Genomic DNA, 27,072 nt, shown 5'->3' with positions numbered 1-27,072 from the left:
ATAAGCTAGTTAAGAGAAACACATGAGCAGGAATCAACTAAAGAATCCCATCAGCAGAAGCCCTGAGATGTGACTTTCTGTTCTCTGCTTCCTGTCACTCTTGGAAATAATAATAATAATAATAATAATAATAATAATAATAATAATAATAATATATTATTTATACCCCACCCATCTGGCTGAGTCTCCCCAGCCACTCTGGGCGGCTTCCAATCAAGTGTTAAAACAATACAGCATTAAATATTAACAACTTCCCTAAACTTCCCTAAACAGAGCTGCCTTCAGATGTCTTTTAAAGATAGGATAGCTGCTTATTTCCTTCACATCTGAAGGGAGGGTGTTCTATGCAATGAGGTAGTATGTGATCTGCTAGAGACTGGGGAGAGTCACCATACCTGAGACTAGAAGGCTTGGGACTGGTGTTATTGAGGTCTAAATTTGGGGAGCAAATCTTACCTGACTCCATTCATATGGCTTCGGATATCTGAAGGGAGGGCATTCCACAGGGCGGGCGCTGCTACCGAGCAGGCCCTCTGTCTGGTTCCCTGTAACCTCACTTCTCACAATGAGGGAACTACCAGAAGGCCCTCAGCGCTGGATCTCAGGCTGAACGATGGGGGTGGAGACGCTCCTTCAGGTATTGGCTCTTTGGGGGTCAGGAGAACCCCCAGAACAGTGAGAGGAGTAGAGAAGGCGGATCATTCCATCTGGCAAGCCGAAATGCTTTCCCTGATGTAACAATTTCCTTAGCACAACATCGATTTCCTCTCCATATGACAATAGTTCTTTTTTTATTTTTTAAATCCCCACTCCCAGCCTTGCTGTGAATGGAGATGTGGATGGATTGATATTTGGCATTTATCAGGCATAGACATGGAACACACTGATTATAGTGGCAAGAGACCTTTCCAAGTGGTATCAATACACAGCAGGGTGAGGAACATTTTTCATTCTGAGGGCCCCATTCCCTTTTGGTCAACTTTCTAAGGGCCACATGACAGTGGTTAGTGGGGTGAGAGGCAATGAGGGGTGTGGCCTGGTGAGGGGGAGACTTAGAGATATTTCCGAGGGCCAAATAGAAAGCCCTGGAGGGCCACTTTTGGCCTCTGGCCCTGAAGTTCCATGCTCTTGTTATACAGGACTGATCTGAGCATATTTGCTATGGCAGGGAGGTCACAGCTGATGCAAAGTATGATAAGGATATAACAATAATAACAATTTATTATTTATACCCTGCCCATCTGGCTGGGTTTCCCCGGCCACTCTGGGCGGCTTCTAACAAAGATTAAAAGTACATTAAAACATCAGTCATCAAAAACTTCCCTAAACAGGGCAGACTTCAGATGTCAGAAGCCAAGATACAGGGGAAAGTGTAGCAAATTCCCAGCAATAGCTAAAATAGTTTTTTCGTAATGTTAGTCTGCTTCAGTGCTGGGAAGTGAAGCAGAAGCCAACTCCTTTTTTGAGTAAAGTCAGCTTGTTTCAGGTTAAGAACGGACCTCCGGAATGAATTAAGTTATTAACCAGAGGTACCACTGCATAGGTATTTCTTGTTTCTTACTTTTCTATGCATGGAATAAGGGGAGAGGTCTGCTTGTGGATCAGGAAGTTAAATAACAGGAAGCAGAGAGTAGGAATAAATATACCATATTTTTCCGTGTATAACATGCCCCTGTGTATAAGACGACCCCTATTTTTGGGGACTCCAAATTAAGAAAATGGGGGTGGGTATTGCTGGAAATCACTACACGTCTGATTGACGCTGACAATCGCACGCATCAGCGAACCAATCGTATGCCCGCTCGCCGCCAGCAGCCGCCAATCGCCTGCCCAATTGCCACAGCAGCACCCAATCAACAGCAAGCCTTGACACAGCCACCAATCACCCGCCCAATTGCCACAGCAACAGCCAAATGACAGCAGCCCTTGATGCAGCCACCAATTACCCCCCCCCCCTGAAAATCTCCTGCTCGCGGCTGCAACCAATCGCCTGTCCCCCCTCTGCACTATCCATATATAAGATGACCCCCAATTTGTAACATTATTTTATAAGAAAAAACATTGTCTTACACACGGGAAAATACGGTAAGTAGCCAGTAAAATAGGTTGTGATGTGTGCATAGGTGTGTGCTACCTATAAGTTTCTCTGGTTTGCAAATGGGCACAAGAAGGCTGTCAATGCCTGCGCTAGTTTATAGAACTAAAATTAACCATCCTTTTTATGATTTTTCCTTACAGTTCTGTGAGAATGAGCATTCTGAACAAAATCTATACCGGTGGAAATATGTTTGAATTCATGACTTTTCTGCTGACTGGATTTTGAAGGTTGAAAAAATAAATGATTGCACTTGACATTTCTGTGAAAATGTAGCAATGAAAACGTCTGGAACATACACATATGTCTTGCAATACTTTCATTTTGACTTCTGTTTTTTCCTCTCCCTGCCATAGAAACATAGATAAATATTTTTGCCATTGTTTAAGTGTTAAGTTATTAGTCAAAATAGGCATCGTTTAAAATAAAGACATAATTCTAGGCAAATACGTACATTCATCTTTGTCACTGAAATTCTACCCAGCATTGACAATTTTAGCACCTCCCATCTTGACATATATTTTTAAATTTCAGCTCATATCTTAACATAATTATTGTGGAGCAACATACAATTCACATTTGCCACAATAATATCCAAATATTTTACTTTTTCCAAATTGAAACCCTGTTTCAAAACCTTCTCATCTTCTGTTGTCATATTCTCTGTTAACATTTTTGCTTTTTGGTTACTAACCTTAGACCCTGCTAACATACCAACATCATTTAGTTTCTCCATAAGAATCCCCACTCCCTGCAGTGGGTTTTCTAGAATTAACATCTGGTCATCAGTAAATGCCCTTAACTTAAACATTTCTTTTTAAATCTTTATTCCCACAATTCTCTCATATTGTCTAATGTATCTAAGTAAAACTTCCAAGACTAGAATGAAAAGTAGCGGAGACAATTAGGTATATGTGTAATTGGCTTCTTTCCAGACATCTGCTACTTTACCACTGTAGAATATTATTCATTGTCTGTTGCAAGGGTTGTAAAAGTTCTTCAAAAAGTCTTCAAAAGACTTATAGTAAGAAGCCAATAGTCCATCTGGGCCTGGTACTTTTCCTTTCTTTTATTTTTTTTATAGCACCACATAATTCTTGAGTAGTTATAGGGCCAATCATTATTTGTCTTTGAAAGTCTGAAATCTTTGGTAGATGTTGTCTATTTTTCTATATTTTTTTTGAATATATTACTTGATCTTTATACAACTTAGAATAATATTGGTGAAATCCTTTTCCTATTTGTCTTACCTGTTATTACAGCATTTTCTTCTTGCAACTTCAATATCAACTTCCTTTCTTTCTCCTTCTGCAGTTTATATGCTAACCATTTCCCAGGTTTGTGAGCAATTTTTTAAAATTTAAATTTGTTTAGCATAATCCAGTTTTGTTCCTATCTCCTGCACTGTTAACATAGACAATTGTCTCTGCAACATCTTAATTTGCCAAACGGTTGGAGATTGTTCCAATTATTTTTCTTTTTGCTTAATCTCAGACAAGATTTTTTTTCCAGTAGCACCTTAGAGACCAACTAAGTTTGTTATTGGTATGAGAAATATCTGAAGTATCTGAAGAAGTGTGCTTGCACATGAAAGCTCATACTGGAAGGAATTTTTTTATTTTGTTTCGACTACGGCAGACCAGCACAGCTACCTACCTGTAACTAGAACAAGATTTTTTGTAATTTCGCCTGTCTCTTTCTTTTAAGTAAGGAATTATGTGATATTAAAGAACCTCTGTGGAAAGCTTTGTTGCATCTCAAACCATATGTATCTCTGTGCCTTTAAATTGTTATCAAATAATTATTTCGTAATTTTTGCAATATTCTTTTGCAATCTTTGTTTGCAATCTTGTGCAACCTTTTATTGTTGCCATAACACTTTCTTAAGTCTCCAAATGAAAAAGTCATTCTTCCTTTCGTAAGTCATAATAATTGGATTATGGTCTGAAAAAGTCTTTGGAATGACAGAGGCTTGAGTAGAGGAAGCCAGGATGGAGAATAATTGACAGGAAAATTGTGATTTTAAACAATAGCAAAAGTTTGAGATTTATTTATTTATTTATACCTCATCCTTTTCCCTGATGGGACTCAAGGGGGTTTACGGATAAAAAAAACACTGCTAAAAATATAGAAAAACCGATCATTAAAATACAATTGAACATTGATAGAATTAATACTAGATACATATATAAAATCTGTTTAAAACTTACCAATAATTACCATGAAAACAGCATGGCACCGGCTCTTTGATTAAAGGCATTCGATTCTCCAAAGCATATTGGAACAAATAAAGTCTTCACCTGCAGGCAGAAAGACAGCTAGGAGGGAGCCAGTTTGGCTTCTCTAGGAAGGCAGTTCCAAAGTCCGGCAGCAGCCACCAAAAAGGCCCTCTCCTGTGTCCCCACCAAGTGTGCCTGTGAGGGTGACAGGACTGGGAGAAGGGCCTCCCCTGAAGATCTCAAAACCTAGGCAGGTTCATATGAGGGCATATGATCTTTCAGATAGCTTGGACCTGCGTTTGTGTGTTGGGGAAACTTAGGAAAAAATGGTGATTTAAAACAAGGTTTTAATATAGCAAGTGGGGAGTTGGGAAAGGTTCTTTTGTAGAGTCGTAACTTGGATCCCAAATGCCTTGGTTGGATCCCAAATGCCTTGGATGTTTTGGGTTCTGAACGCAGCAAACCCGGAAGTGACTGTTCCGGTTTGTGAACTATTTTTGGAAGCCGAACATCCGACGGGGCTTCCGTGGCTTCCGATTGGCTACAGGAGCTTCCTGCAGCCAATCAGAAGCCATGCTTTGGTTTCCGAACGTTTTGGAAGTTGAATGGACTTCCTGAACAGATTCCGTTTGACTCCTTTCCAACTCTATTGAGATCTCTCCCATCTTGTCCCACTCTCAGGGTCCTTCCCTTCTATGGCACTGTGGTTGTGCAACCTGCCTTCTCTTTTGTCCCCCTACCTCATCCATAGTGGAATCCAGGATTGTGATGTGCCTCTACAAATCAATGGGGGCTGCATGATGACGGATAAATAGCTGTATCTGTAGCGTGCGTGTGGGCATGCGTACGTATGTGTGAGTTAACGTTTGACACAGTTGAAATGATTGAGCCAAGTTATCATTCCATAATAGGCTGTCAAAACTGAAAGGTCACTGTTCCTTTAGATTTCTGTAAAACAGACAGCCCTGTTCTGTTGAATAGCATCCCTGCTGCGATAATACAGGTGCCCCACTATCTCTAGAAACAACTGAAGACATTTTTCTTCCCACAGTCAGTCCTAACTGGAAACTGTGTCCATTCATTTCTCTCTCAGGACGTTGTTGTTGTTGTTTAGTCATTTAGCCATGTCCGACTCTTCATGACCCCATGGACCAGAGCACGCCAGGCACTCCTGTCTTCCACTGCCTCCCGCAGTTTGGTCAAACTCATGCTGGTAGCTTCGAGAACACTGTCCAACCATCTCATCCTCTGTCGTCCCCTTCTCCTTGTGCCCTCCATCTTTCCCAACATCAGGGTCTTTTCCAAGGAGTCTTCTCTTCTCATGAGGTGGCCAAAGTATTGGAGCCTCAGCTTCAGGATCTGTCCTTCCAGTGAGCACTCAGGGTTGATTTCCTTAAGAATGGGTAGGTTTGTTCTTCTTGCAGTCCATGGGACTCTCAAGAGTCTCCTCCAGCACCATAATTCAAAAGCATCAATTCTTCGGCCATCAGCCTTCTTTATGGTCCAGCTCTCACTTCCCTACATCACTACTGGGAACACCATAGCTTGAACTATATGGACCTTTGTTGGCAAGGTGATGTCTCTGCTTTTTAAGATGCTGTCTCAGGACAGGCTGAGCTTAAAGAAAGGGTTTTTTTTTGTGTTCTATACCAAAGAGAGCTTATTAGGAAGCGGAGGAAAACTGCGTCTACTTTTTTTGCTCCCCCACGAAGTGTGTATGTACACACACACACACACACACACACACACACACACACTCTCTCTTCATATAAACCACTTCTCGCTTTCAGCCTTTTGTTTTTCCCTCCCTGCTGAGGAGATAGCCTAGTGTAGTGGAGGCAAAACACTTGGGCAGCCATTCGGGCCAGCGGCTTTCAGGGGCTAAGAGTGAAGCCCCTTTAGGTTCCCTAAGGAAACCCCTCGCATGCCCAACCGCCTGCCCTCAGCGCGCCCCAATGGCCTAACGCGGCCTCCTTTTTTGGCGCGGGCGCGGGATGGGGGGTGGGGGCTGTGTGTCTCTCTCTTTCGTCTCACACTTTCCCCCCCTCCCACTCCCCTCCGCAGGCGGAGGCAGGTCCAGGCTCCGGCCAATGAGGGCGGGCGAGCCCGGGAAGGGGGCGGCGCTTCTGAGCCGGTATATGGATGCGCACGTTGCCCGTCTCTGACACCCGCTCGCCCTTTCGGCCAGGTAACGGCATCTCTTGAGGGGAGACCATGATGGCAGCGGAGGCAGCGCAGGCGGGCGGCTTTCTGGGCCGAGCCCTCTCGTCCACCGAGCCCGCTCCGGCCCTCGAGATCGGCGGCGGCTGCGGGGCCGTGGCCGAGGCGCGGGTGCTGGTGATCAACACGGGAGGGACCATCGGGATGGTGCCTCAGCCGGAGGGTGAGCGAGTGAGCTTGCTGGGCAGCATGGAGGGTTGGGTCTGTGCGTGTCTCCTGTGGGAATAAACACCCCGCGCCACCTTCAGGCAGAGGTCCTGGCAGGTGGGAATTCGGCAGGTGAAGCTTTCCCCATCACCTGTTGAACTTCAGCCTGATAGTTTCCAGAGGGGTTAACCCAGTCGCCTGTTGCATCAAAAGCGACAGAGTTTTATAGTACCTCAAAGAGCAATGCTCACCTCACCCACTTTAAAAGGTAAAGGGACCCCTGACCATTAGGTCCAGTCGTGATCGACTCTGGGGTTGCGGCGCTCATCTCGCTTTATTGGCCAAAGGAAGCCGGTGTACAGCTTCCGGGTCATGTGGCCAGCATGACTGAGCCGCTTCTGGTGAACCAGAGCAGCGCACAGAAATGCTGTTTACCTTCCCACTGGAGCGGTACCTATTTATCTACTTGCACCTCAACGTGCTTTCGAACTGCTAGGGACCAAACAACGGGAGCTCACCCCGTCGCAGGGATTCGAACCGCCGACTTTCTGATCGGCAAGCCCTAGGCGCTGTGGTTTAACCCGCAGCGCCACCTGCATCCCTCACCCACTTTACCTGGGAGTAAATAATTTTCTATAGCTCAGCTGGTGGAGCATGAGACTCTTGATCTCGGGGTGGTGGGTTCGAGTACCCCATTGGGCAAAAAAAAAAAAAAAAGTGCATTGCAAGGGGTTGGACTAGATGGCCCTTGTGGTACCTTCCAACTCTACAATTCTGTGATTCTAACATTACAAACCAAACTTGTTCATGAGTAGGATTTGCTCTTAGCCTGGCTTTGGGGGGATGGCAGAACACTCCACCTGATGTTATGTGCAGAATTGCAGGTAGTACACGGGAGGTGGGGATTGTGAACACGCAGCTGGCTAGAGGAAGCCCTATGTGTGGGGTTTCTCTTCTAGCTCAGGGTATTGGGCTACTTATTCCTTCCTCCAAGCAAGTATTTGGACTTGTAGAATGGCTCAGAGTGTTCTTTTGTTTCAGTGACTACATGCAGAAGAGAACAAGGCTCCCATGGGCATAGCCAGGATTTTTGTTAGGGCTGGGGGCAGAACCTCAGCTATATATTTTTATTGATTTTTATTAATTTGAGGGGGCAGCTGCCCCTCCCTACCCCTCTGGCTATGCCCACGAAGGCTCATGTACTGTTTAGTAATTAGGTGATGTGCAGTTTGTGCATTCAAAGTTGCGGAAATTCCAGCTGTTAAATGGTAGAGCCAGGGGTAGGCAATGTGGTGCCTTCTATATTTTGCTGGATTCCATTACCCACAATCCTTAACTACTGAGCAAGCTAAACTGACAGAGGTTGATGGGAGCTGGAGTCCAGCAACATCGGGAGACGGCCATGTTTTCAACCCCTGGGCTAAAGAGACACTTTATATAACAGAATTTGTAGACCTCTTAATGACCTTTTATCCAAGAACGACATGCTCAAAAGTCACAAAGCATCACCCAGTGCTATTTTTCTAGAAAAAGAGGTGCCGGAACTCACCATGAATACCTCCCTTGTTCTCTTAGAATGGCAGTGGTGCCCACCTGCCACCTGAGAGGTGCCGGAACTAAGTCCCGATGAGTTCCAGCTGAAAAAAGCCCAGGCATCTCTGTTTCACATCCTGCTGAACTTGCAACCCCAGCAGTTAAAGTGAGGATAAGGAAATTCAGGTGGAGGCAGGAGTGTGGGGTGTGAAATGTATCATCTCAAGCCTCTTTGTCTGGCCCACAAAACTCTCCCCAAGCCCTCCCCTCACTAGTCCTCCAGTGTTTTTGGCTGGCTGGTATGTGTCTTTGAAGTTTGATAATCCTTCTTGTGTGTCTGAATGGAGAGGGATAGAGTATATGTGTAGATACTAGCCTCCTGCACAAAGGTAAAATTCACATTCATTGCTCTACCCATTTTCCCCTGGCTTTGACCACCACTGACATGTGGCCCCCATAATGTCGTCTGTGTGGAAATGTGACCCTTCGGTTGAAAAACGTATCCCCACCCAAGTTAATACTGGTTGGGAGAAAGGATATTTTCATTACCTTTCAGTGTGTGTTTATAGCCAAAGTTGAGATGCTAATCTGCATTAGTGAGTTTGAAACCATGGAACATAGTTTAGTAAACACAGAATGTGAGAGCATGGCTACTGCAACTCCACCTACAAGGTCACAGCTTTCTCCAGATCACCATTAATGTAGAGCAGCAATTTCACTAATGCAGGGACTGAAAAAGTGGGATGTTTACCCTTCTGCCACTCTTTAACCATTCTGATCAATCTGTGTGCAGTAATGTGGTTTTGAAAGTGGAGTTTGTTCAAGACCTGTGGTTTTCAAAATCAGGGTAGCTAGAATGTGGCAAAAGGTGATAATTCTTCATCCCTTTGATGTATGCTTAGCTACATTAGTTAATTCAGAAATGAGGTATCAAATAGAAGTGACATTAGGAGTTCTGTGAGAAGATCTCCTACATATTTTGCCGTTAGGTAAAAGGAGCCATCTCCATTTCCTTTCTTTTTCCCTTCCACTATGGCAAACTCATTACATTTTCCTTTTCACAGTTGCTACCAGTGCTGTTTACTTGTTATTAGCCGTTGGAAAGCATTGGTTGCAAGATGACAACTTTATTTATTACATTAGCTCATGCTTCAGTCAGGCTAAGTCCACACCGTACATTTAAAGCACACACACCTCTGAATCTTGGGAATTATAGTTTGTTAAGGGTGCTGGGAAATGTAGCTCTGGGAGAAGTAAACTACAGTTGTCAGGATTTAGGGGTAATTTAAATGTATGGTGTGTATGTAGCCTCCATTTCTTTGTAAAACAGGGCAGTTTTGTGCAACAGGACAGGGACAAATCATCTTATTTCATATTTTGCTTCAGGAAGGATAAACTCAACTGTTTACATGCAATGTATGAGACAGATTGAGATCCTACAAGTTTAGAGAAAGTCAAGATTCCTTAGTATGACATTACTTGTGCTGAAGTGGACCATACTGTGCTTGTGCTGATTTCATTTCATAAATCCGTTATACCTTTCCATTGTAGAGATCTGCCAGAGGTCATTAATTTGTTATAGTTTTTAAGGATAACGTTCATTAATTTTAAGAAGGGTATGCAACAGACAACTCACCCTTTGATTAGTCTCAATCACACTTGTTACTTTGAAAATACAGGATTCATAATGAAAGCTTGTGAACCATGTATAGTTCTGAATCAACCTAGGATGGTTCCATTTTCCTCATCTGAATTGATTGATTGCATTCCTTCCTCAGCAAAAGCAAACCAAAAACAAATAGCAGCAACAGGGGGTAGGTGTGGGTTGGTGCAATCAAGATAAGGAAAACTAACAGAAGGGAAAAGTTACTATTACCGGTATATTACATTACATTATTTATTTATTACATTTGTCAGTAGCTTTATTCTGTGGTTCAGCTCAAGTGGCAAAATATCTTGGGCTGGCCTTGGGAGGGAGAGAGAAAGGATGCAAGAGGGGGCAGTGATGAACTTAAGTTAAGAGATAAATGCGCAGATGGACAATTTTAAAAATGTATAGAAGTACAGAGGGATTTAAAAGCACAGGCAAGGAGAAAATAAAAGCAAAATGAGTGAAAAATAGCTTTTTTGCCCTCTTTACCTGGTAGTCCTGTCTCTGTAATAGACTTTGTTAGGAGAGAGTTTTCACCTGGGTGACATGGAAAGCATTGGGTGGGATTCAATGTGCTTGTCACAGGGCAAGGATTTATGCCTGCACAATGGAACTCCTCCCCTCCTCTTTCACACCCCCCCCCCTAAGAATCAGAGGGAATTTAGATAAGTAAGCAACAATCTTCCTTGGCAGGAAGTTCACAAAACCACTCCCGGAAGAGGGGGACCTAAGCCCCACCAGAAATGCAGTGGGAGGACGGGCAGGCATGGCATGCCTCCAGCAATTCCAAAAAAAGAGGGCTTCCCAACTCCAACCTCATTTTAGTCCGTCTTATCTGCTGCATTGGAAAGCTCTTCTCATCTATTGGAGAAGCAGCTGTACTGCATGGTTGGGCTTCTGAGCTTGTGCATGTGCCATAGATGGGCAATTTAAAATGTGCATGTGCCTGTCTGCCTCCAGGTTTCATTCTGGATTGCAGGATTGCTATGGCCCAGAGGCACCCAATGAAGTGCTGATTCCAAGGAATGGTGAAATGTGGGAGGCTAATCTGGGACCGCTTGGAAGAAGGCCAAGGTGCCACAGATTGCCCACCTCTGTTATGTATGTTATATACAGTCATAAAGGTAAAGGGACCCCTGACCATTAGGTCCAGTCGTGGCCGACTCTGGGGTTGCGGTGCTCATCTCGCTTTATTGGCCGACTAAGCCGCTTCTGGCGAACCAGAGCAGCGCACGGAAATGCCGTTTACCTTCCCGCCGCAGTGGTACCTATTTATCTACTTGCACTTTGACGTGCTTTAGAACTGCTAGGTTGGCAGGAGCAGGGACCGAACAACAGGAGCTCACCCCGTCGCGGGGATTCGAACTGCTGACCTTCTGATCAGCAAGTCCTAGGCTCTGTGGTTTAACCCACAGCGCCACCCGCGTCCCTATATACAGTCATACCTCAGGTTAAATACTCTTCAGGATAAGTATTTTCGGGCTGCGCTCCTTGGCGACCCAGAAGTAACAGAGCGCGTTACTTCCGGGTTTCACCGCTCGCGCATGCGCAGACGGTCAAAATGACGTCATGCGCGAAAGCGGCGAAATGCGGCTTACGTTCTGTTCAGGATGCGAACGGGACTCTGGAACAGATCCCGTTTGCATCCCGAGGTACCACTGTATATGAATGGAAGCCGTCCAGAGTGGCTGAGGAAACCCAGCCCGATGGGTGGGGTAATAATAATAATAATAATAATAATAATAATAATAATAATAATAATAATTCTGAAGCCTCTAGGTATAGGCAGACTGAGATCATTCAGATGGACTCTAAATGTATAGCACCATCTGGATCCTGTACATCATGGGAAAGGTTTCTTTGGTCTTAGCTGTGCAATTTACATTATGTATTTCATCAGTTGGGAACAAAGCATATGTGTAGCAAGTCAGCTGGAAACCGAACCCTCATCTGCTGCATCTATTGAAAACAAAAGTGCAGAGTTTCTGTCAGTTGGCCACTTCCTTCCCCACCTCCACATTCTCAGAACTTGCACTTCTTGTAAGGAGGTAGTACTTGAGATGTGAATCATTGAATGCTCTGTAATATACTTTCCCACTGAATTCATTTTGCATTAAAGAATGTACTGTACAATTTTCATTCATTTCTAGATGTATCTCTGGATGTAACAAGTTAAGCCATGTTGTCAAAATTTCCCACTTTTTAATAGTGGAAAAACAAAAACAGAATGCATTTTCTCTCTCCAATATTTTCCAGGTTATTTTCAGTTGCAAATAGTATGTACCGATCTCGGCTCTTGAAATTCTAGCACATGAATGTGCTCAAAATCACTGCTTATGGCAACTGTCCTAAATTATGCATGTAGCAAAATTCTGTGTCTTTACTTGGAAGTAAGTCCTGCAAGGAAATGGGATCCAATGTAGAGTATAAACATTCATTTGCCATTACACTGTTTTTCTTATCTGCATTTTTCATCACAGATGACTCGATCTGTAATACATTAAGGTAACAGCTATTTTATCTGCAGTGGAACTGGATGTTTATGTGTCTTTGCCCAAGGGCTTATGTGTCAATCATTAATAAACAGTTAGCTTCTTGATCCAACTTTCATTTTCCGTGTATGAGTTCTATGGAAGTTAAGACTGCAGGTAGATTTTAGTTATTTCAGATTTGAAACACACATATTTCCCAGTTTACCATTCGGATTGTTTATTTCTGTTTACAGACAGTAACCTGTCCCCCACAAAAAGCTTGATATTTGCCTCTGGAGGTTTTCAAGCCTCTTCACTCTCCTTGTTTCCGTTCTAATTTAGGCAGAGGATTGCAACAGCTGCGTGTGTCATGTTTATTGTGAGCACTGCCCTAAGCAAACACTTCAGATGTTAGTGAAATGTGGCAAAGTGGGTGAAGTTGGGTTTCCCTGCAGCTCAAGCCCATCCCTTTTAGGGAGTGTTCTCTTAGAAACCTCTAACCTTGACTTTAGCTTCTGTCCTACATGAATACCTGCATCCTGGGCATATGGGCTAGCTATGTCTAATCTTATTTTAAAAAAATATTTCCCCCCCAAACATAACATAAACAAAAGCAAATAAAAATAAAATAAACTGCCAGCTGACATTAACAACAACATTAACAATAAAGGTAAAGGTACCCCTGCCCGTACGGGCCAGTCTTGACAGACTCTAGGGTTGTGCGCCCATCTCACTCAAGAGGCCAGGGGCCAGCGCTGTCCGGAGACACTTCCGGGTCACGTGGCCAGCGTGACAAGCTGCATCTGGCGAGCCAGCGCAGCTCACGGAACGCCGTTTACCTTCCCGCTGGTAAGCGGTCCCTATTTATCTACTTGCACCCGGGGGTGCTTTCGAACTGCTAGGTTGGCAGGCGCTGGGACCGAGCAACGGGAGCGCACCCTGCCGCAGGGATTCGAACCACTGACCTTTCGATCTGCAAGCCCTAGGCACTGAGGCTTTTACCCACAGCGCCACTCGCATCCCATTAACAATATTCCATCCTAATTTAAACATAATAGTGTAGGATTGACCTAATATGACCTGTCTTGTGGAAGCTCTGTGCAACAGTATCTGCTTGTGAAATGGGGCCTTTGCATCCTGTGCACCCCAAAAATTGGATCTTTTGGGGGTGTCAGGGAAACGCTTGAAGCCACAAATTAATATAGGCAGTCCATATCTAAATGATAGCATGCTTATAAACCACTATTATAAGCTGTGTTCAAACAGAAAAGGCAGCGTGTGGGAATGTTCAGGGATGCAGGAGAGCATATATTGTTTGATTACAGTGGTACCTCGGGTTAAGAACTTAATTTGTTCTGGAGGTCTGTTCTTAACCTGAAACTGTTCTTAACCTGAAGCACCACTTTAGCTAATGGGGCCTCCTGCTGCTGCTGCTGCTGCTGCGCCGCCGCCGCACAATTTCTGTTCTCATCCTGAAGCAAAGTTCTTAACCCGAGGTAATATTTCTGGGTTAGTGGAGTCTGTAACCTGAAGCGTATGTAACCTGAAGCATATGTAACCTGAGGTACCACTGTATATCCTTTCCAACTTGTGTTAACAAGTTCCACAGTTTAGCAGAGTAACACCCCCCCTTTTAAACTTACACAGCAGATACGTTTGCTCAGGCTCGCTAAAGCCTCTATAATAAGTTTTGTTGGTAATTCCCCATTTAGTCCCTCATAAAAAGACACGACACAGTCAGTAATAATAATAATAATAATAATAATAATAATAATAAATCTTTATTGTCATTGCCCCTTCTCGGGGACAACGAAATTACTTGGCTGCTCCATCCACCCAGGTAGGGCATAATTAATAATAATAATAATAGTAATAATAGTAATAATAATAATAATATATTTATACCCCGCCCATTTGGCTGGGTTTCCCCAGCCACTCTGGGCGGCTTCCAACAAAACGCTAAGATACAATAACCTATTAAACATTAAAAGCTTCCCTAAACAGGGCTGCCTTCAGATGTCTTCTAAAAGTTTGGTAGTTATTTTTCTCTTTGACATCTGATGGGAGGGCATTCCACAGGGCGGGCGCCACTACCGAGAAGGCCCTCTGCCTGGTTCCCTGTAGCTTTGCTTCTCGCAATGATGGAACCGCCAGAAGGCCCTCGGCGCTGGACCTCAGCGTCCGGGCAGAACGATGGGGGTGGAGACGCTCCTTCAGGTATACTGGACCGAGGCCGTTTATGGCTTTAAAGATCAGCACCAACACTTTGAATTGTGCTCGGAAACGTTCTGGGAGCCACTGTAGTTCTTTCAAGACTGGTGTTATATGGTCTCGGCGGCCGCTCCCAGGCACCAGTCTAGCTGCCGCATTCTGGATTAGTTGTAGTTTCTGGGTCCTCTTCAAAGGTAGCCCCACATAGAGCGCATTGCAATAGTCCAAGCGAGAGATCACTAGAGCATGCACCACTCTTTTTATAAAAGTATAAAAAAGAATTTACTCACACATTCTGTTCACAATTGGATCCCAGAAGGCAGACTTAGCTTAGAAAAGTAATATACTCCTGGAAACTATCCCATAAGGAAACAGTCCCTTTGTCCTCTCTTGACTGGAAGAGCCTTTATGGTGTCTTGAGATTGCTGCTATTTTTTGTCATCTTGTTATTTATTATTCAATCTTTTTAAATTGTATAAAATAAAATAAATAAAAATTGCAGGCATTTATCCAGAGGTTTTGGGGTTGTTGTTTTTTTGCTGCTGCCATGCTCTTATTATTTTATGTCATTTATTTAATATTTGTATATGTGTAAGCTGTTTCATACATGTTTTTTTAAAATAATTTTTATTGAATGGTTTTATGTTACAAAAAAAATACAGTGGTGCCCCGCAAGACGAATGCCTCACAAGACGAAAAACCCGCTAGACGGAAGGGTTTTCCGTTTTTGAGTTGCTTCGCAAGACGATTTTCCCTATGGGCTTGCTTCGCAAGACGAAAACGTCTTGCGAGTCTTGCAATTTCCCCCCGCTCCCCCCCTTTTTCTAAGCTGCTAAGCCGCTAATAGCCTTTTAGCCGCTAAGCCGCTAAGCCTTTAATAGCCGCTAAACCGCCAATAGCGCTAATCCGCTAAGCCACTAATAGGGTTGCTTTGCAAGACGAAAAAACCGCTAGACGAAGAGACTCGGGGAACGGATTATTTTCGTCTTGCGAGGCACCACTGTACAGCCATACTACCACTAAATATAATTAAGAAATAAAAAATTACATACATCGATATTTAGTTTGTTATTTGTTATTTACCATCTTATTTCCTCCCAAACATTGCATACAACAACACACATATGTGCAGACACCCACATACCCACACCCGCACAGAAAATGATAATAATGAAAGTAAATATTTCCCCCCTTTTATCTTCCAAAATCTTTGCTTCAACTTTGACTTCTTCTCAAGTCCCTTTGCATATGTTTTATCTTACATTCGAATGTACACAAAACAATAAACCTTTCTATATAATTTTTCTAGTACATTCTGAAAACATAATAATTCCTTAATTGTAGTCCACCTCCTTTATCACTCGAATGCTAGTGTAGCCTTATGAGGCTTTGCCCTCGGGTGGGAAAAATATTGCGCCTGGGAAAGGGAAGTGGGAGTCAACAGACACTCAAGGAATAGTTTCGGAGAAAAGGCTTTTATTTCTACCATCCATGAACTGGTAGAAGGAGCAAGTGTGATAAGTCACAAAAAGCATGCACGAGTTCACAGTGATGTGCACAAACATATATACCCCTTTCTAGTTCCCTCCTCCTTTCTCCTCCCTCAGGAGTCCTGCCCCATGATGTGTTCCCCTGAGCATGTACAGAAAGCTGTCTTGGGACTATGGTGGACTCTTGGCAGGAAAGGGGGTGAGGGGGTTTCAGTGTGTTCCAGTTGTTTCATTCTTGTGCTTTGGCATGGTTCCCGGACAGAAAGCAAGTTGCAATGTGGTTCTTTAGCAAGGCCAGAAGGCATGAGAAAGGCCTGAAAAACAACGGACTGTTCTCTACCTTTGTTACAGCAGAGCGGAATGTTTCTGATGCTTAGCTGCTGAGAAAATGATTTTGAAAAGCTTTGAGAAGCTTTGAGCCTGCTTTGGTGGGGGTGACTTTGGGCCTAGGTGGGCTCACCTGTCCTCACCTTCCTTCACTAGCACGGAGTCAAAACTATTATTGTATTTTTGAACATATTTTTTTATAAACATCCCATTTCCTCGCTAATTTCTGCTTTGAGTTTCCTCTGAGTTTCCTAGTCAGTTGAGCCGTCTCCACCAATTCCTGTAATTTGATTTGCCAATCTGTTCTTTTTGGAGCCTCGTCATCTTTCCATCCCTTGGCCCCAAGTATACGAGCCGCTGTGGTTGCATACAAAAATACCTCTCTTAGATTTTTTGGGATCTCTTTATCTAAAATACTTAATAGAAATGCCTCTGGTTTTTTAGTAAAAGTTATCCCCATCATCTTTTTTAATTCATCGTATATCCCCCCCCCCCCCAAAATAGTTTCATACATGTTTTGGAGAGATGGTGTAAAATGCCATTAAATAAATAAGAAAGCAAATAAATAAATAAATATCAGAAGCCTATGCTGTATTTGTAGAATTTAAACCAGTTTTCTTATATACCTTGAGCAGATGATAAGGAGGTTCAACTGTCAGATAAGAAATTAACGAACATTTTGTTTTATTCACATTTTTCTTTTCTTCCTCCTGTTTTCTCAGGCCTTGCTCCTGAGGCTAACATGCTAGCAGGGGCCCTGAAGAAGATCCCAATTCTTCACGATGCAGCATATGCCGAGGAAACTAATCTGTATTCCCGCCTTCACCTCGGAGATGACACCTTGGTGCTTCCGTGAGTATTAGGAAAGAAGAGTTTCCTTAGAATTCTGAATCTTCCTGTGTAGTAGCATGTGCTTTTAGCTTTTTACCTGATTGTTAGGGCTTTGTATAAGCCGCTGCACAGAAGTAGCATAGGATGTGACATGCGCCAGAAATCAGATTCCTGAACACCTCAGATTTCATTTCTTTTCAAGGCAAATTTCAAACCTTCATGGTTGGAGATACTGTATGTTTGAAACTGTTTGGGTGATGAAATCTAAGAAGCCAGTGGGTTGACTGAGGCTCATCCACACTTTTACTTGGTCCATATTTTGATTGTACTGTGTACTGATTAATTCTCCTGGATCCGAGAGCTTTTCTCATTAATCTGCAGCTGTGGCTTACAAAAATCCGATCTTACTCGCTGCATTGGCTCATATCAGACATTCAGAAAATTCAAAGAAAGTTTACTAACCAACCTTCAGTTCAGCAGGTAACTTTCTCTAACGGACAGCAGATTTGCTGTTCATTAGAGAAGTACCTTGGGAATATGATTATCTTTTTTATAACAGCATACCTCTGAGAGGAGTAGTAATTAATACAATTACAGTGATACCTCGGGTTAAGTAATTAATTCATTCCAGAGGTCCGTTCTTAACCTGAAACTGTTCTTAATCTGAAGCACCACTTTAGCTAATGGGGCCTCCTGCTACCGCTGCGCCGCCAGAGCACAATTTTTGTTCTCATCCTGAAGCAAAGTTCTTAACCCAAGGTAATATTTCTGGGTTAGCGGAGTCTCTAACCTGAAGCGTATGTAACCCGAGGTACCACTGTATTTACAAAAAAAGAAGAAAAAAGTGGTTGGCAGATTGTGTTAGAAGAGGTATTCCTTTTTCTGTCTTCCTCATGAAGGAATACTTTTTCTAAGATGGTACCTGCTGTATTGTGCGTATATCATCTTGAACAAAGGTTACTTTTGATTTTAAAACTCTTGTTTTTTTTTACATGCATAAGAACAAAAGAAGGTCCATGTAACTGGATGCAGATTTAATTGTCCAATACAGTGGTGCCCTGCAAGACGAATGCCTAGCAAGACAAAAAACCAGCTAGACGAAAGGGTTTTCCGTTTCGGAGGCGCTTCGCAAGACAAATTTCCCTATGGGCTTGCTTCGCAAGACGAAAATGTCTTGCGAGTCTCGCCATTTCCCCCCCGCTCCCCCCCCTTTTTCAAAGCCGCTAAGCCATTAATAGCCTTTTAACAGCTTAGCCGCTAAGCCGCTAAATCGCTAATAGCGCTAATCCTCTTAGCCACTAATGGGGTTGCTTCGTAAGACGAAAAACCGCTAGACGAAGAGAATCGCGGAACGGATTCTTTTCGTCTTGCGAGGCACCACTGTATTTCAACTGGCTAAGATTTCTTCAATAGAATAGCAGATGAGATAGGAAGAGAAGTTTATGAAGTTCAAGTTGTGTCACAGAGTGAACTTCCTCAGATAGCAACAATATCCCCTTGTAGGCTTTCTTACCATGCACAGCCCAATGTTCAGGTTTCCAGTGGAAAAGGGGCTGCAACTAAAATAGTTCATTTCATAAAAAGTTTTTTTTTCTTTGACAGCATTTCTAGACAAAATAAAAGAATTATCTACACCATCCTGGAACTTTCTCCACTGCTTGATTCTTCAAACATGACGCCAGCTGAATGGGACAAGATTGGCAGTCTCCTGGAGGTATTTTGGATTAATCTTGTAATGCTGTTGGTCACAGAAAAAATATTGAGCCATAGCCAACTAAATAAATTTTGTAAGCAGAACAACTTTCGCTTTCATAACGGGTCTTCTCCCCTCCCCTGGGTTCATCCCACATTATCTCCAGATCTGATCCGAAGGGTTGGGAGAACCCTCAGAACATATCTAGGGGAGCACATGGGGAGAGTGGGAGGGGAGTCACATGCCATATGCAGAAGTCCTCATGCAGGGAGTTACTTAGCACTATTTGGAAACAACCATTGTCTTTCACATTGTGATTCCAACAGCCTAGAATAGTTTACATGCTGACAAAACGAAACCACTTTCAGTATCCATAGGGTAACTGGCAGGATGTTTCAACACATGCTGTTCTTTACCAATCTTCATCGCTGACCAGCAAATGAAGCACATGAATAGTTTTTTTTTAATATTCACAATAACATGCTGTTTCCATTTCACCCCTCTTTAAAAATGCAGTGGTACCTCGGGTTACATACGCTTCAGGTTACAGACTCCGCTAACCCAGAAATAGTGCTTCAGGTTAAGATCTTTGCTTCAGGATGAGAACAGAAATTGTGCTCCGGCGGCGCGGCAGCAGCAGGAGGCCCCATTAGCTAAAGTGGTGCTTCAGGTTAAGAACAGTTTCAGGTTAAGTACGGACCTCCGGAACGAATTAAGTACTTAACCCGAGGTACCACTGTATATGCATACCTTTAAAGCTTATTGCAACATAAGATTTGCTCCTCAAGGGATGGCTTTCTGAAGCAATGTCATGACCACGTTGCTAGAGCAACAGCAAAAGTCCCTACATAATCCAGAGTTTTGTTTTTACCCAAAGTTTCCAGGATTAATCTGTAAACAGGATCTAACTGGAATCTAGGATCCTGCTCACAGGATTGTCCATGGAAAAGTCTGATGTAACTTTAATGCAATCAGTTTTCTTTTGCATAGTTCTGGTTTGTGTTTCTTGCAGCACATCACCGTTCTTTATCTTGCCATTTCAACTTCCAGTTAAAATCCGATTGACCACAAGGTGGAGGCATAATGCAGCTTTGAGCACTGCAAGGTTTATGCATGGTAATGCCAGTTAGACTTTTCTGGAGCACAACATATTTTGGCCTTGAGTTATTAAGGAACATAATTGATTTTTTTAAGCACTTCAGTGGGATGAGAAATGGAGGACTCATAGCTCATTGGTAAAGCACAGGCTTCCCATGCATAAAGTCTAGGGTTCAGTTCCTGACATCTCTAATCAAAGGACCTGTAGCAGCAAGACAGCTTTATGCTGAAGACCTTCAAGAGTTGCTATCTGAAGAAGTGTGCATGCACACGAAAGCTCATACCAAGAACTAACTTAGTTGGTCTTTAAGGTGCTACTGGAAGGAATTTTTGTTTTGTTTTGTTTTGACTATGGCAGACCAACACAGCCACCTATCTATAACGAGTTGCTGTTTGTTAGAGTAGACAGTATTGGGTGAGATGCATCTAGTGGTCTGACTCAATGGTATATGGCAGCTCTCTATATACAGAAGTATTGACTTGCATTGCATTTTTGTGATTATGCCTAAAAGCTCTGCGATGAGTGGGCAGTTCTGGGCTAGATAAGCCATGTACCTGACTAGGTATAAGGCAACTTCATATATTCTTCATAAGTCTGGGGGAAACTGCCCTGGAATTTTCAATCTGCTAAATCGGGGAAAGTGAACATAATGTCTTCCAGATATTACTGCACCACAACTGTGCTCCGCCCTAGCAAGCATGGCTTAAGGTCAGGGACAATGGTCACGAATGATGAGAGTCTATACATTTCATCATCATAATAATAATAATAATAATAATAATAATAATTTATTATTTGTACCCCACCCATCTGGCTGGGTTTCCCCAGCCATTCTGGGCGGCTTCCACAGAGACCAAAAATACACTAAAATGTCACACATTAAAAACCTCCCTGAACAGGGCTGCCTTAAGATGTCTTCTGAATGTCAGGTAGTTGTTTATCTCTTTGACATCTGAAGGGAGGGCGTTCCACAGGGCGGGCACCACTACCGAGAAGGCCCTCTGTCTGGTTCCCTGTAACCTCACTTCTCGCAATGAGGGAACTGCCAGAAGGCCCTCGGCGCTGGATCTCAGTGTCTGGGCTGAATGATGGGGGTGGAGACGCTCCTTCAGGTATACAGGACTGAGGCCGTTTATATAAGAATGAATATACAGTGGTACCTCGGTTTATGAACTTAATCCATTCCGGAAGTCTGTTTTTAAACCAAAACCGCTCTTAAACCGAGGCGCACTTTCCCTAATGAGGCCTCCGGCCACTGGAGCCCTTCTGCTTTTTGGATTCTGTTCTTAGGTAAAGGTAAAGGGACCCCTGACCATTAGGTCCAGTCATGGCTGACTCTGGGGTTGCGGCGCTCATCTCGCTTTATTGGCTGAGGGAGCCGGCGTGCAGCTTCCGGGTCATGTGGCCAGCATGACTAAGCCACTTCTGGCGAACCAGAGCAGTGCACGGAAATGCCATTTACCTTCCCGCCAGAGCGGTACCTATTTATCTACTTGCACTTTGACGTGCTTTCAAACTGCTAGGTTGGCAGGAGCAGGGACCGAGCAACGGGAGCTCACTCCGTCACGGGGATTCAAACCGCCGACCTTCTGATCGGCAAGCCCTAGGCTCTGTGGTTTAACCCACAGCGCCACCCGCCACCCGCCAAACCATATATGTATATAAATATTTAAAAAATTGTCCAGTAGCACCTTAGAGCAGTGTTTCCCAACCTTTTTTGGGCAAAGGCACACTTGTTTCATGAAAAAAATCTCGAGGCACACCACCATTACAGCCCCGTGACGTCAGCGCGCAGCGTCACGCCGGGAGGGACGCACGAAAGTGTAAGTTTCAATTTTTTCCCCTCCCCCTTGCCTTCCTTCTGTGCCAACCGCCAAAAAGCCAAGAAAAAAGCCAAGACTTTAGGGCAGCAGGTCGACACGGAAGAAGCTCCTACCTAAGGACAGGTGCGACGGCCGTGTCCTCTTCTGCCACACTTGGCAGCCCTGCCTCACGGTCGTGACTCCCACCCTGATTTCTCCCCGCAGGTCGAGCGGCACAGGCAGCCCAATGTGTCCAGCCCAGACAGAAGCCCCGCTTCCCCACTCTAGATCCTGAATGCGACCAAGTGCTCTGGACTCCCGAGCAGGGTGGGAAAGAGGACTCACATCTGGTAGCCTCCGGGCTCCTCGCCTGCTCGAGGGATGGCATTGCAGGCAAGCTGCCAGCCGTCGCCATCGCCGCCCCCTCATGCGAGTGGACCTGCCCGGAGTGGTGGGCCGGGGGAGGCTCGCTCTCTGTGGGGATGTGGCCCGCACGCGCAGCCCCGCTTCCTCCTGCCCAGGGCTGAGCTCCTTACCCGCGATCTCGGTCTCGCGCACGCGGATCCCACTTATTCCGAAGCTCGCGCCACTAGCCGGGGCTCTCACACCGTGCCAGGGCGAGGCGGCGCGGCCCACTGACGTCATCGCGGCTCGCCGCCGCCCTCGACTTCCCTGTTCCCTCCCCTCCCTCGGGTCGCCGTGGTTACCGAGGACTGCAAGCTGCTCGGGCGAGCGTGGGGCATTAAGTGGGAGAAGGAAAATTAAAATTAAAACTTGCCTGAAGGCCGCCTCTCTGGATATCTTTCAAATTTTTTAATTTTTCCCGCGGCACACCAGGCAACGTCTCGCGGCACACTAGTGTGCCGCGGAACACCGGTTGGGAAACACTGCCTTAGAGACCAACTAAGTTTGGGTATAAGCTTTCGTGTGCATACACACTTCTTCAGATACACTGAAACAGAAGTCACCAGACCCTTATATATAGTGGGAGGGTGGGGTTTTTCTCAGGAGGGTAGTAGGCGATGGGTGATTGACTAAATGAGTATGGTAAACCTGTTGAGGACTGTTAACGACTGCAATTAGTCCTAAGGAAAAAGCAAGGGATAGTATGCAGATTATTAGCATATGTAATGAGACAGGAATCCAATATCTCCATTAAGACCAGGTCTCTCCATAGTTTTCAGTTTAGTGATAAGTTGTAATTCAACAACTTTTCTTTCAAGTCTATTTCTGAAATTCTTTTGTAATAAGACAGCTGCTTTGAGGTCCTGTATTGAATGTCCTGGGAGGTGGAAGTGATCTCCTACTGGCTTCTCTGTCTTGCGATTCCTGATGTCAGATTTATGACCATTCTCAAACCAAGACACTATTTCCGCTTTTGTGGAGTTGTAAACCAAATCATTCTTACACCGGACTGTTCTTAAACTGAGGTACCACTGTATACAGCTCCTTGCCATCTTTTGGACAGAAGAGGGCAGCCTTACATTAGTGATTTGCCTCTCTTGAGACTGGATGCTGGGGCTTCCTTCTCATATGTACTATTACAATGGCCCCAGTTTGCTTAATCTGTTCCCGTAAATGGTATAATCCCCAACTAAAAGAGGCGACAAAGAAATCAGACCATATGACTCATTTGCATATGTTAACATTCCTGTTTTAAAGCAACTGCTAAGCTTTTCTTAATTAGCAGTCTTCCTCTGGTTAAGGACACATCATTAATATGTATACACTGAAGAACAGGTCTTTGAATTTTCTCATAATTAGCTACTGAAAGAACTTCATTTTCTGTTGGCTGTATTCTTTAACAATTAATTATGTTCAAGTCAGAGCTTCTCTGGAAGGAAACATTCAAATGCGAGATAGGAATAAACAAATAAATATGGCTCCATTGGTACAGTGTTTTGTTTTGTTTTGTGTGTTGTTAGGCACACAGCCTGCCTCCTCGGTAATATAAGACCGTGTAGTGTAGTGCTTAGATTGTTGGACTAGGACCTGTGAGACCATGAAGTTCACTGGGTAACCTTGGGCCAGTCACTGTCTCCCAGCCTAACCTACCTTGCAAGGTTGTTGTGAGAATGAAATGGGGAGGACAGAATTACGGGTGGGATTCTACTAATGAGTCCCAGCAGTGGAACCCCAGCACAAGGCATTCTGCTTGAGCAATGGGACTTCTTTCTACCCTGCGCGTCCAGAAATTGGCTCAGGAGAGGTCCAAGATAACCCCCAAAACGGCATGTGGAGGGAAGAGAGGGGTGATTGTTCCATCTGGCAAACAGAAATGCTTGCCCTGATGGAATAGATTAGCTTAGTGCAATGTTGAATCCCTCCCTAGGCACGTCACCTTGAGTATCTCCGAGGAGAGGTGGTATATATACATAAATCTTAATAAGTCTGGTTTGTTCTTCTGGCTAAATGTACACTTAAAAAACCAAAGCAGAATTGTCTCACAATGGCAGTGTTTGTATGTCACAACAAACCATGGTTTATCATGATGAGAGGAAATTTATTTTTATACCACCTTTAAAGGTGATTATTTTTATACCACCTTTAAAGGGACGCGGGTGGCGCTGTGGGTAAAACCTCAGTGCCTAGGACTTGCCGATCGTATGGTCGGCGGTTCGAATCCCCGTGGCGGGGTGAGCTCCCGTCTTTCGGTCCCAGCTCCTGCCCACCTAGCAGTTCGAAAGCACCCCTAAGTGCAAGTAGATAAATATGTACCGCTTTATAGCGGGAAGGTAAACAGCGTTTCCGTGTGCTGCGCTGGTGCTGGCTCGCCAGAGCAGCTTCGTCACGCTGGCCACGTGACCCGGAAGTGTCTCCGGACAGCGCTGGCTCCCGACCTCTTAAGTGAGATGAGCGCACAACCCTAGAGTCGGACACGACTGGCCCGTACGGGCAGGGGTACCTTTACCTTTTTAAAGGTGATTTACAAAACATTTCATGTGCCCACACACATATACCGTACTTTTCCATGTACAAGACAAGGTTATTTTATTTTAAAAATATGTTTAAAAATGGGGGTCGTCTTATACACGGATAGTGCATTGGGGGGGGGGAGTGGGATTGGTTGCTGCCGCGAGCCAACGGTCAGCGGCTATTGTGCGTGTTATTGGTGGCTGCGGCAAGGGCTGGTGTTGATTGGCTTTCGCTGCGGCAACTGGGCAAGGGGACAGATGATAGGTGAGGGGAGAGACGATAGGTGGCTTTTGCTATGCGTGTGAGTGGCAGAGTGGTAGGTTAGGCAGATCAGCGTTTTTTGGCAATCCCCCCTAAAAAAAGCTGAGCAACTCTGGCCAATCTCACCCATTTTCTTATTCTGGAGTCCCCCAAAATAGGGGGTGTCTTATACATGGGGGCATCTGATACACAGAAAAATACAGTATATACACTTATACAATAATATTAAAACAGCTTTCCAAATAAAAATTAAAATGTAAGTAATAGTTGTTCCCCCTGCCTCCGCTGTATGTTGCTTCAATATTTGAATGCTGGCACCTAGAATGCATTTGGTCATTTGAAAATTATTTAACAGCATGTTAGAGGAAAATAGTACTATACTAAAAAATCAACTTATTTGGTGTAGTTTTTTCCCCTTTAAAAATTCACGTTGTTGTACTCTCCCCAGACTATCATTCCTGCCCATTTTTAAAATTTATCTTCTTAATGTGAGAAATTTGTTCTCTATCAACAGATATACTATGAAAAGTATGATGGCTTTGTGATCCTTCACGGCACAGACACAATGGCCTATACAGCCTCAGCATTGTCTTTCATGTGTGAGAACCTGGGTAAAACCATTGTTCTGACGGGATCTCAGGTAAGCTGCTTCCTTGAAAACTGAGCAGGGTGGGCTCTGTCTTGTGTCAAAGTTAAGCTGACATGTACAAGGTGGGTGTCTCATTTTACACATAGCAGCCTTGGGAGGTATGTGCTTAATGTGTCTTATTTCACAGATAGGGGACACAAGGCTGTTCCACTGGGGGAAATGGGGCACAGCCCCACCAACCTTATTCTGCCCTCAGTCAGCCCCCACCTGCCTGCCTCCTTCCCTACAACCTGTCCAGGGCACTGGCTGTCAGCTTCCTCCTCCAGGGTCTCAGTGTTGCCTTTGTAGAGGAGGATGGGGAGAAAACTGGAATTAGTTAGGTTAGCCAGTCATTAGCACTGGCTCCAGGTCCACTGGACATAATCCACCGCTGTCCTACCCTAAAACCACTAGGGTCTGGAGTGTCTGGAGGTGGTTGGAGGATGGATGGCAGCTAACAGATTGAGGTTTAATCCTGACAAGACAGAAGTACTGTTTTTTGGGGACAGGAGACGGGCAGGTGTGGAGGACTCCCTGGTCCTGAATGGGGTAACTGTGCCCCTGAAGGACCAGGTGCGCAGCCTGGGAGTCATTCTGGACTCACAGCTGTCCATGGAGGCGCAGGTCAATTCTGTGTCCAGGGCAGCTGTTTACCAGCTCCATCTGGTACGCAGGCTGAGACCCTACCTGCCCGCAGACTGTCTCGCCAGAGTGGTGCATGCTTTAGTTATTTCTCGCATGGACTACTGCAATGCGCTCTATGTGGGGTTACCTTTGAAGGTGACCCGGAAACTACAACTAATCCAGAAAGCAGCAGCTAGACTGGGAGCGGCCGCCGAGACCATATAACACCGGTCTTGAAAGAACTACAGTGGCTCCCAGTACGTTTCCGAGCACAATTCAAAGTGTTGGTGTTGACCTTTAAAGCCCTAAACAGCCTCAGTCCAGTATACCTGAAGGAGCGTCTCCACCTCCATCATTCTGCCCGGACACTGAGGTCCAGCACCGAGGGCCTTCTGGCGGTTCCCTCACTGCGAGAAGCCAAGTTACAGGGAACCAGGCAGAGGGCCTTCTTGGTAGTGGCACCCGCCCTGTGGAACGCCCTCCCACCAGATGTCAAAGAGAAAAATAACTACCAAACTTTTAGAAGACATCGGAAGGCAGCCCTGTTTAGGGAAGCTTTTAATGTTTAATAGGTTATTGTATTTTAGTGTTTTATTGGAAGCCACCCAGAGTGGCTGGGGAAACCCAGCCAGATGGGCGGGGTATAAATAATAAATTATTATTATTATTATTATTATTATTATTATTATTATTATTATTATTATTATCATCATCACTATTTAGTAGCCTTGCTTTGGGGGGTGGGGGAAGAGAAATACAGTATAGATAGCAAGCGTCTTTCCTTCAGTGGGGCTAATAGCAGTTTTGGAGGGGGTGATTTTGGGTGGGGAAATGGGGTGTTGAAGGGAACAATT

At 44.5% G+C, this 27,072-nt stretch overlaps 1 protein-coding gene across 3 annotated transcripts in view; it reads left to right on the top strand.

The window, feature by feature from the left end:
- The first annotated feature begins 6,359 nt into the window (after positions 1–6,359).
- ASPG (asparaginase) overlaps positions 6,360–27,072 on the top strand; it is a 60,471-nt gene continuing 39,758 nt past the window's right edge. Inside the window, exons 1-4 of one of the 3 annotated variants that reach the window (XM_028750382.2) lie at positions 6,360–6,502; positions 17,087–17,216; positions 18,798–18,909; positions 25,481–25,606. In XM_028750382.2, coding sequence (XP_028606215.2) covers positions 6,457–6,502; positions 17,087–17,216; positions 18,798–18,909; positions 25,481–25,606 — 414 coding nt within the window. In that variant the 5' untranslated portion in view covers positions 6,360–6,456. Of the gene's footprint in view, positions 6,698–17,086; positions 17,217–18,797; positions 18,910–25,480; positions 25,607–27,072 lie in introns of all 3 variants that reach the window. The other 2 variants (XM_028750289.2, XM_077923619.1) reach the window with 2 other exon arrangements.

The sequence above is a fragment of the Podarcis muralis genome, chromosome 1 (genome assembly GCF_964188315.1).
Source record: "Podarcis muralis chromosome 1, rPodMur119.hap1.1, whole genome shotgun sequence".
NCBI lineage: Eukaryota > Metazoa > Chordata > Lepidosauria > Squamata > Lacertidae > Podarcis > Podarcis muralis.
The sequence above is the reverse complement of the archived record's forward strand: the minus strand, read 5'-3'. Positions and strand labels throughout refer to the sequence as shown.